Genomic DNA, 15,087 nt, shown 5'->3' with positions numbered 1-15,087 from the left:
CTGCTTTTGTATTTTCACAAATAAGAAGGTTCCTTTCTTTCTAGGGAGTTGTCTGAGGGGTGTCTGTGGAAAGAGGAATTCCATTTTTTGGTGGTGTTATGTTGCTGTCTTCATCAGGCAGGGATCCCTTATGGCTAAGAGGCACTCAGGCTTCATCCTGAGCCCCACCTGCCACTCACCCCTTCCTTTTGCAGGCATTACTGGTTCCAGAAGCCACAGAACGTCACACAGCAGGGAAACTGTGTGTCTGAAAACTAGCCAGATAAGAAAGAGGAAAAAAATATAAAGTTAATTTTCACTGTGTAGACACACAAACATTAATGCTGGGCAAAATTAATTAAAAGAGCCAACCAAAAAACCAACCAAACAAAAAAATTACCAAAACCAACCAAAAAACAAACAAACAAACAACCCACTCCACCCCCAGACAGCAGAAATACCAGTGTGGACAAGAATGGTGTTTTAAAGTATTTGTAAAGTTACACTTAAAAAGATAATAATAGATGGATACCCTCAAGGATGCACAGCAGATGCCTTCCACACTCCAGGACATGCACTTACTTTGTCCTGAATAGATTGCTTCAATACCAAAGCTTTTTGACTGGGAAAAGCCAGGTAAAAATTAAAGCTGAAGAAAACCCTAAAAACAGCCAGGGAAAGCTACATTCCTCCCCCTGCACCCAAGTTATCCTTGAAAATGGGAAAAATGTACTTTTTCAGCCTCTCCCAGCTATAATTCCCTCCCTCCACAGAAAGGGTCATTTCTCCTCTCAAAATAATGGTGAATGGTTATGTTCTCCCAAGGACACTGCATGAGCACCAGAACAACTTCCAGCAGAAGGGGAGATATGGAGTCAAATCTGACATAGGAGAGCAGAGGGAAAGACAAAGTCTGGTAAGAAAAAAAAGGACTGAAAGAGATTTTGGTCTTGTGTCCACTCCCAGTAGAAAACCATCAAGGCATTTTCAATTTACTGCCATCCATTTTCCATGAAAAGCTGTGCTCTCCTAGAAAGTCCTTAGCACTCTCTCAGGCTTTGGTGTACTCCTACAACCAAAGCTGAAGGAACAGCCCCCTCATGTCTAGGAACTCAGTCCAAGATCCCAAATGAAGTAGGTTGATTTCCACAAGATGCCAAGCAACAACAAGCCTCTTTTAGCCAAAAGCAACTTTAGAAACCAAAATCAACTCACTGCTTAAGGCATCCACATTTAATGGGTCCAGTGAAAGCAAACCACCAAGGGAGAGACAGCAGAAGCTGTCAGAAGCAGAGCTAACAGGACTACTCTGGAATAGACACGCAACCCATTCATTCAGCCCTTGTCTTCTGCAAGAAGAAATCTGAAGAAATCTGGGAGAAAAGGGCACTTCAGTTTACAGCCTCCTACAAGCTGTACCTCTGGATCCCACATCCACATCTAACCCTGCAAACTTTATCAAGCAGAGCACTCAGCTTCAAAAAAAGTAATTACCGCAGCTCAGGCTAGCATGTTTTACAAGTGACCAGCTTTCCATTCCTACACCAACTTTCTTCCACCTCCTCCACATGGTTTGGCACTATGTTTGTAGGCAGGTAAGTGAGTGAACCCCCCCCTTAGTTATCTGCCAAACCAGTGTCACCTGCCTTATCTTCTTGCTCTCCCCAAATCCTTTGCACAGAGGAATGAAAAGGTCACCACCATCACCACAAGTAATCTGCTATGCAAATATGAGAACGTTTTAGGCTGTTTGTTCTTCTGGACATGCCAAGAGAAGTACAGAGTAACAGACTCACTTCTAAAGGCACTGATGGCAGCAGGATGGTGAGCAGCAGCAAGGCTCTGTCTTCCACAGCTGACAGGACAGAGCTCAACAGCCAAACTCCAGGGGAATGGAAAGGAGGCTGTAGATATGACTTGCACTTCAAAAAAAACCAACTATTTTGCTCGTGGAACATGATTCTACAGGAAGAACAAGCCAAGATAAATGGTTCTGCAGACCACAAAAAGTGCACATGCCTCATTGCTGCAGTTGCCCAAATGTCGCCCAGAAAGACAAGGAAAACCCTGAAAAACACTTCCATGCAGCAACTCCACTTGCAACACACACATTGAGAGTTTGCTAGCAAATACCAGAGGACCAGTGGAGGGACAGGCCATACTCCAAACTAGAAGCTTTACACTAAACACTCAACACAGAGTTTTCAGTGTACCATATCCCAAGGTTGCTCATGTCCAGCTGCACTTTCCTGTGTCCTCCCTGCACTCAGGGCAGTAAAGCAGTGTGTTAGAACTGAGATGAAAGATCTGTGTAAGTAAAAGCTACAAAATATAAGGGAGTTTTCTCACTTTTTTCCAGATATGTCATATGAGGGAAATTATTTTACTTCTTGCTTTGAGCAGCAGAGGAGCCTGTCAAGACAAGCACTTCAGTGAAAAGCACTTCAGATCTCACAGTAAAAGCCTGGAACTCAGAGCCCACAACCAGATAAAAGCCAGTCCATGAAGGGAAGGTACAGTGGAGATGGTGGCTGCCATAAAAGCATTTAGATGATTTACTCTGCTGGGTTTAAGTCAGAAATAGCCCCAGAATTTCCTAATGAAGCTGCTGAAGACTACATAGAAAGAGTGGAGCCTTTCAACTGACTTTGCAGTCCAGTCTCCCAAGCACAGCCCTCTAGGGATATAAAAATGCAATCATGAAACAAGAGCCAGCCAAAGAATCAAATCAAAACAAGTCCAAAGCACAAGAAAACATCACATTTCACAAAGTAGCAAAAAGACCTGCCGCTATTTTTATTCATTTACTTAGTAAGCACAGCAAAGTTTCATGGGATTTGCAGTTAGAGCTTTCTGTGGTCCCTTTCAAAGCCTTTGCACTGGTAACACCAGGCCCCGTGAGCTAGAAAAGGTGGTGCTTCAGTGGTGCTGGACATCTTAAAGACTTTGAAGCTTATTTACAGGTCAGTCCCAAATCAGGGAACAGGACACATCCCAAAACATGAGACAAAGAACTCACACAGCATAGGTGTAGCCCAGAGGATCTTCTCCCTCGTCTTCTGCATCTCTTCTTACTCTGTCCATGATTGCAATGGATGTGGAATCTTACACATTCCCCACAGAGAATCACCTGGCCAGCTATGCTGCAGCGTGCTAAACCACCCAACCCCCTGAAACAACAGTGCCCATCTCCTGTGCATTCAGCACAACAGGGAAATTCCCCAGCTCAGACAGTTTCAAAGTGTGTCTGCAGTCTTGGAGAAACTTCTTACCAACCACTGGATCAACAGCAAATGAAGCACTCCACTGAGGATGCCTGCCATCAAGTTTCTGGGTAGCATGGCATCTATACCTAATGCCATTCACAGCAAGAAGAGTCCCTCACTAAAATTTCTTTTATCAGACGGAAACAATTGTATAAATTTTTCCCTCAACCATACAGCAAAGGCCAGTCCCTCTCATCTTCCATTACCATCTGTCTCTTTCCTAAAATGGGACCCTCAAAATCTCAGAAACAGAGAGAAACTCAGAAAATAGGAGACCATAATCAGAGAAACTTTCCTTGGAAGGACCTAAAAAGTTCAGGTTGAAGCTGGACTGTTGCTGCATTAGGTTAGGTCAGGCACAACAGGTTCTTCCCTTCCACATGCAAAAATAAAACCCAGCCACAGTCTGTGTGGTAGACAGCATCAGATCTGCTTCACAGGCAGCACATCTGGTTTGCTCCTGGCACGGCAGGGCCATTTTGCAGCATGACATCCTGGATGCAATTAAAATCCAGTTTCCCAATGATATGGCTTCATTACACAAGCTTATTTAATTACCTAATTTCATTACCTGTGCTTCCAGTTGCAGAGAACTATGAGAGCCAGCAGATCAATACCTGGCTTCAAGTCTGGTTAGGGTCTTGAATTTTGGATTTTTTTTATCATGGACCAGTTTGCGTGACACAAAGCCTGGTGGTGGCACATGGGATACATCTGTCTCAAAGGGGGATAGAGTCTCTTGGGAGGCAGCTCTGAAGGGAAAATGGGTCCAGGAAGGCTGGACATTCTTCAGGAAAATGGTTTATCACCTTGGAAGGAGGGCAGGCAACTCAGGACGACTACAAGGATGGCGTGAGGTTATGCAGGGAGAAAATTAAGGGGGTTAAGGCCCAACCAGAACATAATCTGGTAAAGGACAATAAAAAATGTTTCTACAAATGCATCTGCAGCAAAAGGAGCGCTAAGGAAAATCCCACCTTTTACTGCTTGCAATGGGGACACATAATGAAAAAGGCTGAGGAAAAGGCAGAGGTACAAATGCCTTCTCTGCCTCACTCTTTAACAATCAGACTGGTTGTTCTCCTCGTACCCAGCCCCTGAGCTGGAAGACAGGGCCAGGGAGCAGATCCAATCCTGGAATCACTTTTGGGCCCCTCATGGCAGAAAAGACACTGAGCATGTCCAGAGATGGGAAAGGAGCTGGGGAAGGGTCTCAAGCACCAGGAGGGGCTGAGTGGGGGGCCCAGCCTGGAGAAAAGGAGGCTCAGGGGGGCCCTCCTGGCTCTGCACAACTCCCTGACAGGAGGGGACAGCAGGGGGGGATTGGGCTCTGCTCCCAGGGAACAAATGATGAAGCAAAGAGGAAATGGCCTTAGGTTGTGCCAGAGGAGGTTCAGGTTGGATATGAGGAAAAATGTTTTCACTGAAAGGGCTGTCAAGTACTGGAACAGGCTCCCTAGGAAGTGTTGGGGTTATCATTGCTGGAGGTACCTACAAGATTTGTAGGCACTTGGGGACATGATTTAGGGATGGACTTGGCAGTGCTGTGGGAACAATTGGACTTGATCTTATGCAACTTAACTCCAGAATTCGAAGTAGAGCATCAAGATTCCTGTCAGACCAAATTCTGCAGAGTTACCATGCCTTCTTTTCCAGTGGAACCAATTCACTGCAACAATACTGGGAGCCACACATGGGGAAGAAGGCAAACAGGAATCCTGAAGTACAATTTCATAACCCCGCTCCTGTGGGAGAATGTTAAGTGGGAAGTGCTAGTGGTTACTTTTTCCAATCATTTTTGAAGAAAATCCTGTCAGTTTTGCAAAGCCTCCAGATCCATCTGCTGGACTAGGCAAGCCAGAGAGTAAACAACACTATTCTATTTTAAAATGACAGAAGTGTCTACATCTGTTTAATGGCACCAATGCATGCATCTGCCAAACAGACTAGTGGAACAACACTTTCTGAGGATTACACATTCTTCTATTTAAAGACACTCAAAGAGACACGATACCATGCCTCTATACAGACATCTCCTCATCCAGTTCTGTCTCCTTCCTTACTCCAAATAAACTGTGTATGCAACCTTCCCACAGCTAATTAAAAATTAGCAGTAAGGCCATATGGCAGCTATAATGGAAAATACACTATTTTTTTTCAGTGGATTTCATTATTATTCAACCACACAATGAAAGAAGTACTAAAGAAGGAACTGGGATTCCGGGAGCCAGAACAGTTTGCTTGTTTTATGACCAATATGCAGCATACATTGAAAAGAGTTTTCATAAAAGTCTGTATCTGATTGCCAGACAGGGGATTATAAAGAAACCTTAGAAACCTGGAGAAACAATCATTGAGAGGCAGAACTGAATTCCCAGTTTTCTCACCACCAGAAAAGCCAAAATGAGATTCTCATCCCATGGTCTCCCCTCTCAGCCTAAGGGCTCTGGAGAGGTCTGCAGAGAGTGCAAGGAAACAAATCAGTGTACAAGGTTTATAATTAGGAGCCCCATTGTTCCTCCAGGAGGAAGTGACAGTGATTTAAGGGCCTGGAGCCTACAGACCCACTGCTCCCAGTACGTGCTGCCAGGTGTGCCTGTTCTCTCCACATCTGGTTTTCAGAGCAAGGCTTCACTGGATTCAAATTACAGAAGGCTGACACCACGTGTTTCCTATCATCCTGTTCCAGCCAAATCAGACATACACAACAGAAGTCACGAATTTCAGGTTGCAGCTTTCTACTTGGCCATCAGAAGAGTATAAATTAGGGAATCTGCACCTGAGCACAAGATGCTTCACCCTGGAGAGATCACTTGGCCGCTGGCCTATTAGCTGTACAACACAGAGGTTTCTGTTCCCCCTTCCCATCAGTGCTGTGCCCACTCCCAAAGGCAAACAGGGTTTGCTTACACACAGCTGCTGGTTTAGACCCCTGCCCACAGGCACCGAGCAGCCTGTCCTGAGCAGAGCTCCAGCACCCAGGTTCAGGAACCCCTCCTGAAGGCAGCCTGGCAGAAGCCCTGGACAAGCAACGCTCTCCTACTGGTCACACCCTCCTTCATTCCCTTCCACTTCCATCCTCCTCACAACAATTCTCACCTCCCTCCAGAGACAGGTATGCTACAGCCACCACAGAATCACAGAATCCCCTGAGATGGAAGGGACCCACAAAGCATCAAAGTCTAACTCTGGCCCTGCACAGACCCCCCAACAATCCCACCCTGTGTTTCAGGGCATTGTCCAAGCCCTCCTGGAGCTCTGGCAGCTTTGGGGCCGTGACCATTCCTGGGGAGCCTGTTCAGTGCCCCAGCACTCTCTGGAGGAAGAAAATTTCCTAAACTCTAACCTCATCCCTCCCTGACCCAGCTCCAGCTGTTCTCTGGGTCCTGTCCCTGGTCACACAGAGCAGAGATCAGGGCCTGCCCCTCTGCCACCCCCAAAGAGGAGCTGCAGGCCCTGGTGAGCTCTGTCCTCAGTCTCCTCCATTTGACAAGACCCAGTGCCCTCAGCTGCTCCTCATGTGCTTCCCCTCAAGGCCCTGCACCATATTAGCCTGCTCTGGATGCTTGTAGCCCTCCTCTGGACGCAAGGCCTCCACCAGGCAAAGCAAGGGCCAGTCCACACCATCCCTTGTGAGTGAGTGAACAACTCAGTTGGTTGGGCTGTGCCCTGAGCAGAAAAGCTGAGCTTGATCAGTGACAGTGCACACCCACAGCACATCCCACAGAGCACGCAGCGGCTCTACGAGGGTGGGGATAAGCAACTACCAAGGTCACCATGAGAAGAGCTCAAGGCTGGGCAGAGTAAGGCATGTGGATATTGTGAGAGCTGAGCAGAACAGAACCCGTGCCATCAGCCTCATCCTGACACTGGCACAGGTCAGATCATTCTCTGGAACCACCTCCATGACCCTCAGGTAGTTGGCTTCTCTAACAAGAGAAGCCTGTTAGTTCAAAGAATCTGGAAGTGTGCTGAAGTTACAATTTCTCTAATGCTCAGAGGTCAGCACAAGGAGGAGCCTTTGAGAAACATGGTCAATTTCCTTTCCTTCTTCCTTGCTGACCTCCAGATCTCCTGAAAGGGCTGAGAGAGCTGGAGGGCTGAAAAGAGAACAAGACTCCAGGGCTGAAAAGGCACATACAGTCCCTCCCGCACTGCAGGAGTGACAAGCATCACAAACCAGCGATGGTACAGGTGAGGCAGAAAACTCCTTCTCCTTGTGATACACACCAGTGTCTCTGTATGGTCACATTCCCCTTTGAGACATCACATCCCAGAAACACTGACAGAGACAACTGCAGGAATCTTGCAGGCTGAGATTTCTAGTGATGCCCAAGAGATCTGTACACTTGACTGGCTGCATTTGAAAGCTGAAAGCAATTTGGCATCCAAATCCCACATGGGCAGCTCTGAAGTAGCAGCTCTGCTGGACTTCCACAGCTACAAACCTGAATCTCCTCAACTGTGACTGTGAAACTTGTGCGCACAAGGCACACACACCAAAGCTCCTTCCAGCTGAACAGCAGAGCTGTGGCTGCTGAAACACCAATTCCTGCAACCAGCAGAGTCTGTCTTGCCCTGGGTTAGCCTCAGACCACATAAGCCTGGATCCCTTAGCAGCAAGTTGTTCTGACATGCTTTTGCAAAGAAAAAAGCTTGCCAGCTAATCTCCCAAATCTCCTAACATCAAAGGACAATCCAAAGCTCAGAGCAGTGCATTAGAAGACTCCACCAGCTCCATCTGTTCTCAAATCCACTGGCCTGTAACAGTCCTTGAAGTACATAAAAAGGCATTCAGCACTGTCATGCATGACTATACTCTCTCTTCTGCACTGCCCTGTTTCCAGTGTGCACATCAGCAGGATGCATGTATGTTAATGAAGTGATCTAAGTGTCCCAACGCTTACCAACACGAGCACACAATCAGTAGATTCGTGTATTGATGATAATGCACTGCAGAAGACAGCCTGATGTCCCTGCACAGATTCACCACAAGATCAGGAGTCCCCCTTCACACAGACTTTCCGTGAGTTGTGACTTTGCAGCTCCCCCCATTCCCACCAAGTCCATGTGCAGCTCTGCACTACATCAGTCTCACCCATAAACACCTTGGACACAGCCAGATGCCTCCTTCTAAAAGTCTCTCTCTCCAGCGTCATAATTAATAAATCCTTTAGAAGAAATTAAAACAGGTATCATTGAAAAAAATGCTCTGAAATAAGGGTAGACTTTAGGGAGAAAAGGATTGGAATTCTGGTTTTGGAAACCTGGAAGTGTTGATAACCACCCTGCTAAGGTTTTACAATGAAGGTTAACAGTATTCTTACAATGAATCTTATTTGAAAGATTGAAACTCTGGAAATAAAATTACTTTTGAATGCCTGTTTTCCTCAAAGGAAGGCAAGGCATTCCTTTAACACTACTGAAGAGCTACAGAGCTGTTTTGTGTGTCTTGCTGCATCCCATCTGGAAGAAAACTGGGAGCTGTAATTCCTAACTCACTTGTCTCACCAGGAGATTGTGCCTGAGGGTGAACTGGGTGAACCATCCTAGCCTAAGAGCAGCAACAGGAGAAAAATGTGGGGGTTATGATACTGTTAAAAGCATAATTCTTGTGCATGTAAAGTTCATTTCAGTTGAGATATTAACACAAAATATATTCCCAGTACAGCTTTTGCCAGAATAGAACAGAGAATCAAACCAGCACCACTCTACCAAGATTGCAACCAGACCTGGTCAGGCCTGAGCTCTACAGGAGAAACAGCAATCAGGCTACACAGGTTCCAACTGCAAATTTAGGTCTTTCTAAATCAGTGGTAGAAAGGATAATAAATCGAGCTTGAAATATGAATCTATCTACGTGTGTTTGCACAGACTTTCTATATATACACACATATCTGGAACAGTGTGTAGCTTCAACATTACTACTACTGCAGAAAGGAACTGCAAATTCCTTTCTTAAAGAGCAAGTCCCTCTACTTAACCAGCACTCCTCTCATCTTCTGTGGGGGTATTTCAGCAGCAGTAGCACATCACAATGCACAGACACACTTCTCCAGCCAAGCATCCTCTCAGTCTGCAGCTAATGTACTCGTGTGAAGCAAGACAACAGAATTAGACCCCACTCCTTTTGTATTTATCTCTCCATCTGCCTAAAATTTCACTGCCACATCCTGTGAGTGCAGAAAGTAAATTAAGAAGGGGGTGAGACACCATCAGGACATCTCACCATAACACCAAGACAGGGATCCCAAGAACAGCGCTTCAACCCCCCTTGAAAAGCACAAAACTTTCCCCAGATTCAGCTCCTGTTGCAATAATCCTGCCCTCTGCAGTGCTATCCTCTCTTTCACTCCCCTCTCCACCTGATTTCATCAGGCACAAATGAATGGCACTTTTCCAGAACAGATTCCTCAGCCCTGTGCCCACCCTCCATCATGTCACTGGGACACAGCACTAAGCAATTGATTCTGTTTTATTTCTCTCACCGAGTCCCCCATATTGGCTATGCACACACACAGATACAATAACAGAAAGCTTATTCAGCCAAACACCTGCTGCCCAGATCTTCCATACAGCGTGTCATGAGGAAAAGAAAAGCAAGCTTTGCAACAACAAGGCTGGGAGTGAAGCTTGCAGCAAAACCCCCTCCTTTATTTCAGTACAGCAGCATCACTCTGACAAACACGGAAGGGCAGATTTTTCAATTTCCTTTTGCAGATGAAGTTGAAATGCAGTACTACCTGAAACCTACAAAATCTGAAAAGAAGCTAAGGAATCATCTGGTTTAAAAACCATATCCTCTATGGGCCCTGCCAGCACCCCAACATTTTTCTAAGGTATTTAAAGCAGATTTTGGAGCTCTTGAACAGGTGGCACATTTTGAAAGACCAAAATCACAGAATCATAGAATGTTCTGGGTTCCAATGGACCTTAAAGCCCATCTCATTCCTGCCATGGGCAGGGACACCTTCCACCAGCCCAGGTTGCTCAGAGCCCCATCCAGCCTGGCCTTGGACACTGCCAGGGATGGAGCAGCCACAGCTGCTCTGGGCATCCTGTGCCAGGGCCTCAGCACCCTCAAGGTGAAAAATTTCTTCCTAATACCTAATGTAAATCTCAGATACACCAAGACAGAGACGTGGAACAGTAAACATCAGACAAACAGATATTTGCAGATGTCCATGTAGCCTAAACGGGGAACAGGGAGAGAAGTAAAAGCCAAAGAGGTCGCAGAGCACTGGAACTGACACATCCCACTTTTCTAAGGATGTGCATCATGACTGACTGTAAGATAAGGAACACACATCTCCCTCCATGCTATCCCCATGGCCTTTCCTGTCCTTTCTCTGGCCAAGTCCCTCCCCAGTGGGCTCTCAGTACTGTCATGGTGTGGTTGAGTTCATCTGCTGGTTTTCCTACTGCAGAGCTCCTCCAACGTGTTCCTATACTCACTGGTGACCCATTCTGACATAGCCTGCAGGCATTAATAATCAGCAAGACTTTTCTCCCTGGGACATTTTTACCCAAACTAGGGGTTAAAAATATTCCTGGGAAGGAAGAGGAAGGGAGGAGCCAAACAGACACCGAGATCACTCACCAGTCTTCCATATGAAACCAGGGTAAAAACAGCTTCCCCACGAGCTGCTCTTTCTCTCAAGTCAAGGCTGCCTAAAAACTCTCCCCAAAAATGCATTGCAATAAGTTATGGAGTAATTAGCAAAAAAAAAAAAAAAAATTAAATTTAGATGCTCATTGTTAGCAGCCACACATTATGATTATTTACAACCTGTGATTAAAGAAACGAAAACCACAAACGAGAACTTTTTCAGTATCATTACAAGGAGCTTTGAGCTGCATGGCTCAGAAGTTGTGCACAAAATGATATAAGTGCATTTTAGCTCTCACAAAGACCCCATCAGAGGTCACTATATGAGCACAGCTGGGACAGTAACAGCTGCAATACATAGGCAGTGAAAGCAAGCAGAAGGTACAAAGAGCCCTCGGGCTGGAGCTTTTGGAGCTGATGGAGGCAGAGGAGGAAAGGATCATTTCAGGCTGTGGCAGCCTCAGCATTCTCATTTGCCATGGACAGGATTTACTCTGGGAAGATCGTTCTGACCTCTGCTGGTCCCCTCAGGCAAACCCAGCAGAAACTTGGAGGCAGGCCAGGAATTCCCAAGGGCTGAGCATATGGGGAAATGCTGAACATATCTGCTTCTACCAACTCTTTCAAGGAACACCACTCAGATGATCTTCCAGTTTACTTCTGCTCCACACTCACATAAAAACAAACAAAAAAATTAGTTTCTAGCCCTGAAATTTGCTCTTGAGGCTGCCCAGGTCCTTCCACAAGACATGTTCCAGCCTCTCTCTCCCTGGTGCAGACCCTGCAGCTCATCACTCTCACCCCTTGGCCCACTCCCTTTGCACAGGCATGGCTGGCACAGCCTCCACTGGAGAGCTGCTCTGCAAAGGGAAAAGGCCATATCCCTTCTCAACAAAGGGCTGAGCCCCTGCAGCACCAGGGAGTGTCACACCAGTGGCTCCTCAGGCTTGCAGACAGCGGCATTTCAGACTGGAAGGAATGCTCTCATGAAAAGCTGCCCCTTGTGTTGCAGATTCCTCCCCATCACACCAACAGAAGCAGGGCTGGGAGGCTGTGGTGTGGCTCCCCACCAAATACCAGGCACAATGACCAAAAGAGGCCCTTCCATTGCCACGAGGAGCTGTGGCCACACAACTAGGTAAAACCACAGGCAAAGTCAGCAAAACCAGCAGCTGGCCCCTCTGTAAGTGGCCACCTCGAGAACATGGCCTAGTGAGGCTGAAATGCCTAAGAAGGGAAGCTGCCAACCTGTTTCAGCTTTGCAGACACCTTTGACATGCGCTTTTTTGGAGCACGTGCTTGGCCTCCTTACCAGAGATGAGTTTTTCACACCATCTTCCTGAAAAGCAAATGAGATCATCTCAGGAAGACACAACTGCTTGTGCTGCTCCTCAGTAGAACCACGTCAGGGAAACTTGATTAAAAATAGATAACAAAGGAAACACCAGTAAGCCACACCAAAACAGGCAGCAGAAGGAAAGGGAAGCAATTTCCTTGAACCAGGTTTCAAGGCCGAATATTGTGTTTTTTAAGATTAAAAAGCTGTCTTCTGAATGCTGCTGGCAATTCATAGACTTAATACAGGCAAAACATGCTCAACAGTCAGATGAAAGGAGGCTGAAACTTGAATTACATCCCGACCCTACACACAGCAGACAATAGGACAAACCAAGGCCAGTTTTAACCAGCCATCAAGTCACAGTTGTGTTAAGCCATAGGGCAAGGACACACATATTTCTTTGGCAGATGCCAGGAGCCTGGGGATAACACAGACACATCTTCTCCACAGAAACCAGCACTGGTGAGTCGGGGCAGCTGGGGAGAACACCAGACACCATCCCCAGAGGACGGGCACACTTTGAGCATTCAGGACTGGGCCAGCTTTATCAAGTCCAGCAAGGAGACACCTCCCTTTTCCAACAGCAACAACGCTGCTATCTGCACAGCCCTGGCGAGGGCCTCACTGATGTGCCCACGCCCCAGGTCAGGGTGTGCAACAGGCTGAGCCCCCAGTGTAGGTGCTGGTCCATTGGGCTCGGGCTGGGGAGCTTCTCTGTGCTCTCTGGAGCGAAGGGAAGGCTCCTGCCTCCCTGCCTAGGTAGCACGAGCAGCGACATCCCACACGGACACACTGGTACAGCCTGGGCGATGTGTGCCCATGCGGAACCCTTCACAGTGAGGTGGGTGGGATGGGTGTGTCTCTGAGCACTGTGCCTACACCAACATAAAGCCTATGGATGAAGCGGACCTGGAACGAAACAGGGGTGGACTTAACCATTCTCTCTAGGGTCCTCAGCTCTCAGACCACAAGAAAACGACAGCCACAGTCTCGCTGGTCACTAGGACTTTATTTTATAGCACAAAAAGGGTTCTGGGCTTACCTTCCCGGACACGAGACATGAGCTGATGTCCCGCCCTCCATCGCTTCAGTCTCCCCCATCGCTGCCAGCCTCCCCCCACTGCTATCAGCCTCTCCCCATCGCTGCCATCCATCTCCCATGATTCCAGTCTTCCCCCATGGCTCCAGCCGCCCCCCACGCCCGTGCCCGGCCGCGTTGTGGCTCTCGGGGGCGGGCACGGCCCCTCCGGGGGCCGCCGAACAAAGCGCGGCTCGGGGGCTCCGCCGCTGCTCCCGCGGAGGAACGGGACGGGACGGGCCGGGACGGCGGAGCGGCCGCCAGTCACGCCGGCCCCGAGCACGTTCCTTCCTTCCCCCGCGCCGGCGAACTCACCCTCCTTGGCTTTCTTCTTCCTGGCCAGGGTCCCGCCGAGCTTGCCCAGGAACGACTCCTCTTTCTTCATCCTGTGCGGCCGCAGCGTCGGGGAGCGGACGGGCGCGGCGGACATCGGCTCTGCCGGGGCTCGCCGGGGGAGCCCGCCCGGCCCGATCCCGCCCGGCGGCTGCGGGGCCCGGGGAGCCGAACCGCGTCCGGCAGCAGCGGGGAATCAGTGGCCCGAGCGAGCGGGGCGAGCCCGCGGTGTGCGCTCGCAGCACTGGAGGCGGGCTGGGAGCCGCCGCGGCCACAGCGCCCTGCCACGGCCGGGAAGTCCGAGGGAGGCGGGGGCGGGACGAGCCTCGGACACCCCCGGGTGCCGGGGGCGGGCACCGAGCCCACCCGAGCATCACCTGCGGCCGGGCGGGCGGGTCCCTCCCCGCTCCCCCAGAGCACCTGGTGCGCCGGACCCACGCGGGTGCGAGGAAAAATGGATAAAAAGCATTGCGGCAAAACAAGAGCCCCGCTCCCACCACAGCCGGACCAGAATGGTGTTAGACTTGAAAGTACACAAAGATCAAATTTGAAATGACATCCTGTCTTAGGAACCGTTTTATATAGTCCACATTTTACAACAATTGGACACAACTGGAAGCAAACGCTCAGCATGTGCCATTTGTCAGGGCACCGCAATTCCTTGCTGGCTCTATTCAGGTGTGCCGCCTAATTTTGCGGCCATGCGCCCCTTCTGGCAGACCAGCCTGCTTTCTCCTCCTGGCATGTGGCCGGTCAGGTCTGACATCTCCTTTGTGGGAGGATGGAGGAGAAGGGGCCGTGGGCTCTGTTTGCCAAGCCACCCACCTCCCAGGTGTCCCCGCACTGCTGCTGCCATCGGCACGGTGTGTGCACAGAAACGCCTCAAACCAGACACTCGGTTGGGACCCCACAGAGAGAGTTTGTTATTCCTCATCATTTCACAGCAGCGTGATAAGGGGGCTGTGAAATACACATTAAAAACAGGGCCTGAGGAGTTTCTAGTGTTAGGGTTTGGTCCTGTTTAAGCCCCTGAAGTGATCCCACTGATTTTAACGGGACTGCTGGGTCCCCAAAGTCACACACAACCTTTGTCTGTGCTCCTGCGAGCAGTGTCCCTGTTGGCAGCCCGTGCCCCAACAAAGGAGTGCATTCAAACCAACACAGCTTGGGGCTCAGAAGCTGCACACCCAGCTTATATGGGACAGATTTGCAGGCTTGACCTGACACAGAGGCAGGACGCATCCAGAGCAGAATGTAGCAGAGACAATTTTCTGAGTTTCATTCAAGATTTAACCCCAGTTAATCCTCTCTGTCACCCCGACCCACTCTTGTCCCTCACCTCCAGCTGCTTTTCCACAGTCACTTTGGCAACTAAAACAAAAGCCCAACAAACAAAAACCAAAATCACCCAGGCCAAGCTTTCCAGTGTGACTGAGCATGAAGTCACCCAAGGGCAAGTGCCAGCAGAAGGGAAGTGGAGGGC

At 48.8% G+C, this 15,087-nt stretch overlaps 1 protein-coding gene across 2 annotated transcripts in view; it reads right to left on the bottom strand.

The window, feature by feature from the left end:
• The window catches only part of PARVB (parvin beta), a 52,072-nt gene extending 38,348 nt beyond the window's left edge, over window positions 1-13,724 (bottom strand). Inside the window, exon 1 of one of the 2 annotated variants that reach the window (XM_063154270.1) lies at window positions 13,587-13,724. In XM_063154270.1, the coding sequence (XP_063010340.1) occupies window positions 13,587-13,701 (115 nt within the window). In that variant the 5' untranslated portion in view covers window positions 13,702-13,724. Of the gene's footprint in view, window positions 1-1,775; window positions 1,837-13,586 lie in introns of those variants that run through there. The other variant, XM_063154273.1, reaches the window with a different exon arrangement.
• Between the last annotated feature and the right edge of the window lie 1,363 nt (window positions 13,725-15,087).

The sequence above is a fragment of the Melospiza melodia genome, chromosome 4 (genome assembly GCF_035770615.1).
Source record: "Melospiza melodia melodia isolate bMelMel2 chromosome 4, bMelMel2.pri, whole genome shotgun sequence".
Classification (NCBI taxonomy): domain Eukaryota; kingdom Metazoa; phylum Chordata; class Aves; order Passeriformes; family Passerellidae; genus Melospiza; species Melospiza melodia.
The sequence above is the reverse complement of the archived record's forward strand: the minus strand, read 5'-3'. Positions and strand labels throughout refer to the sequence as shown.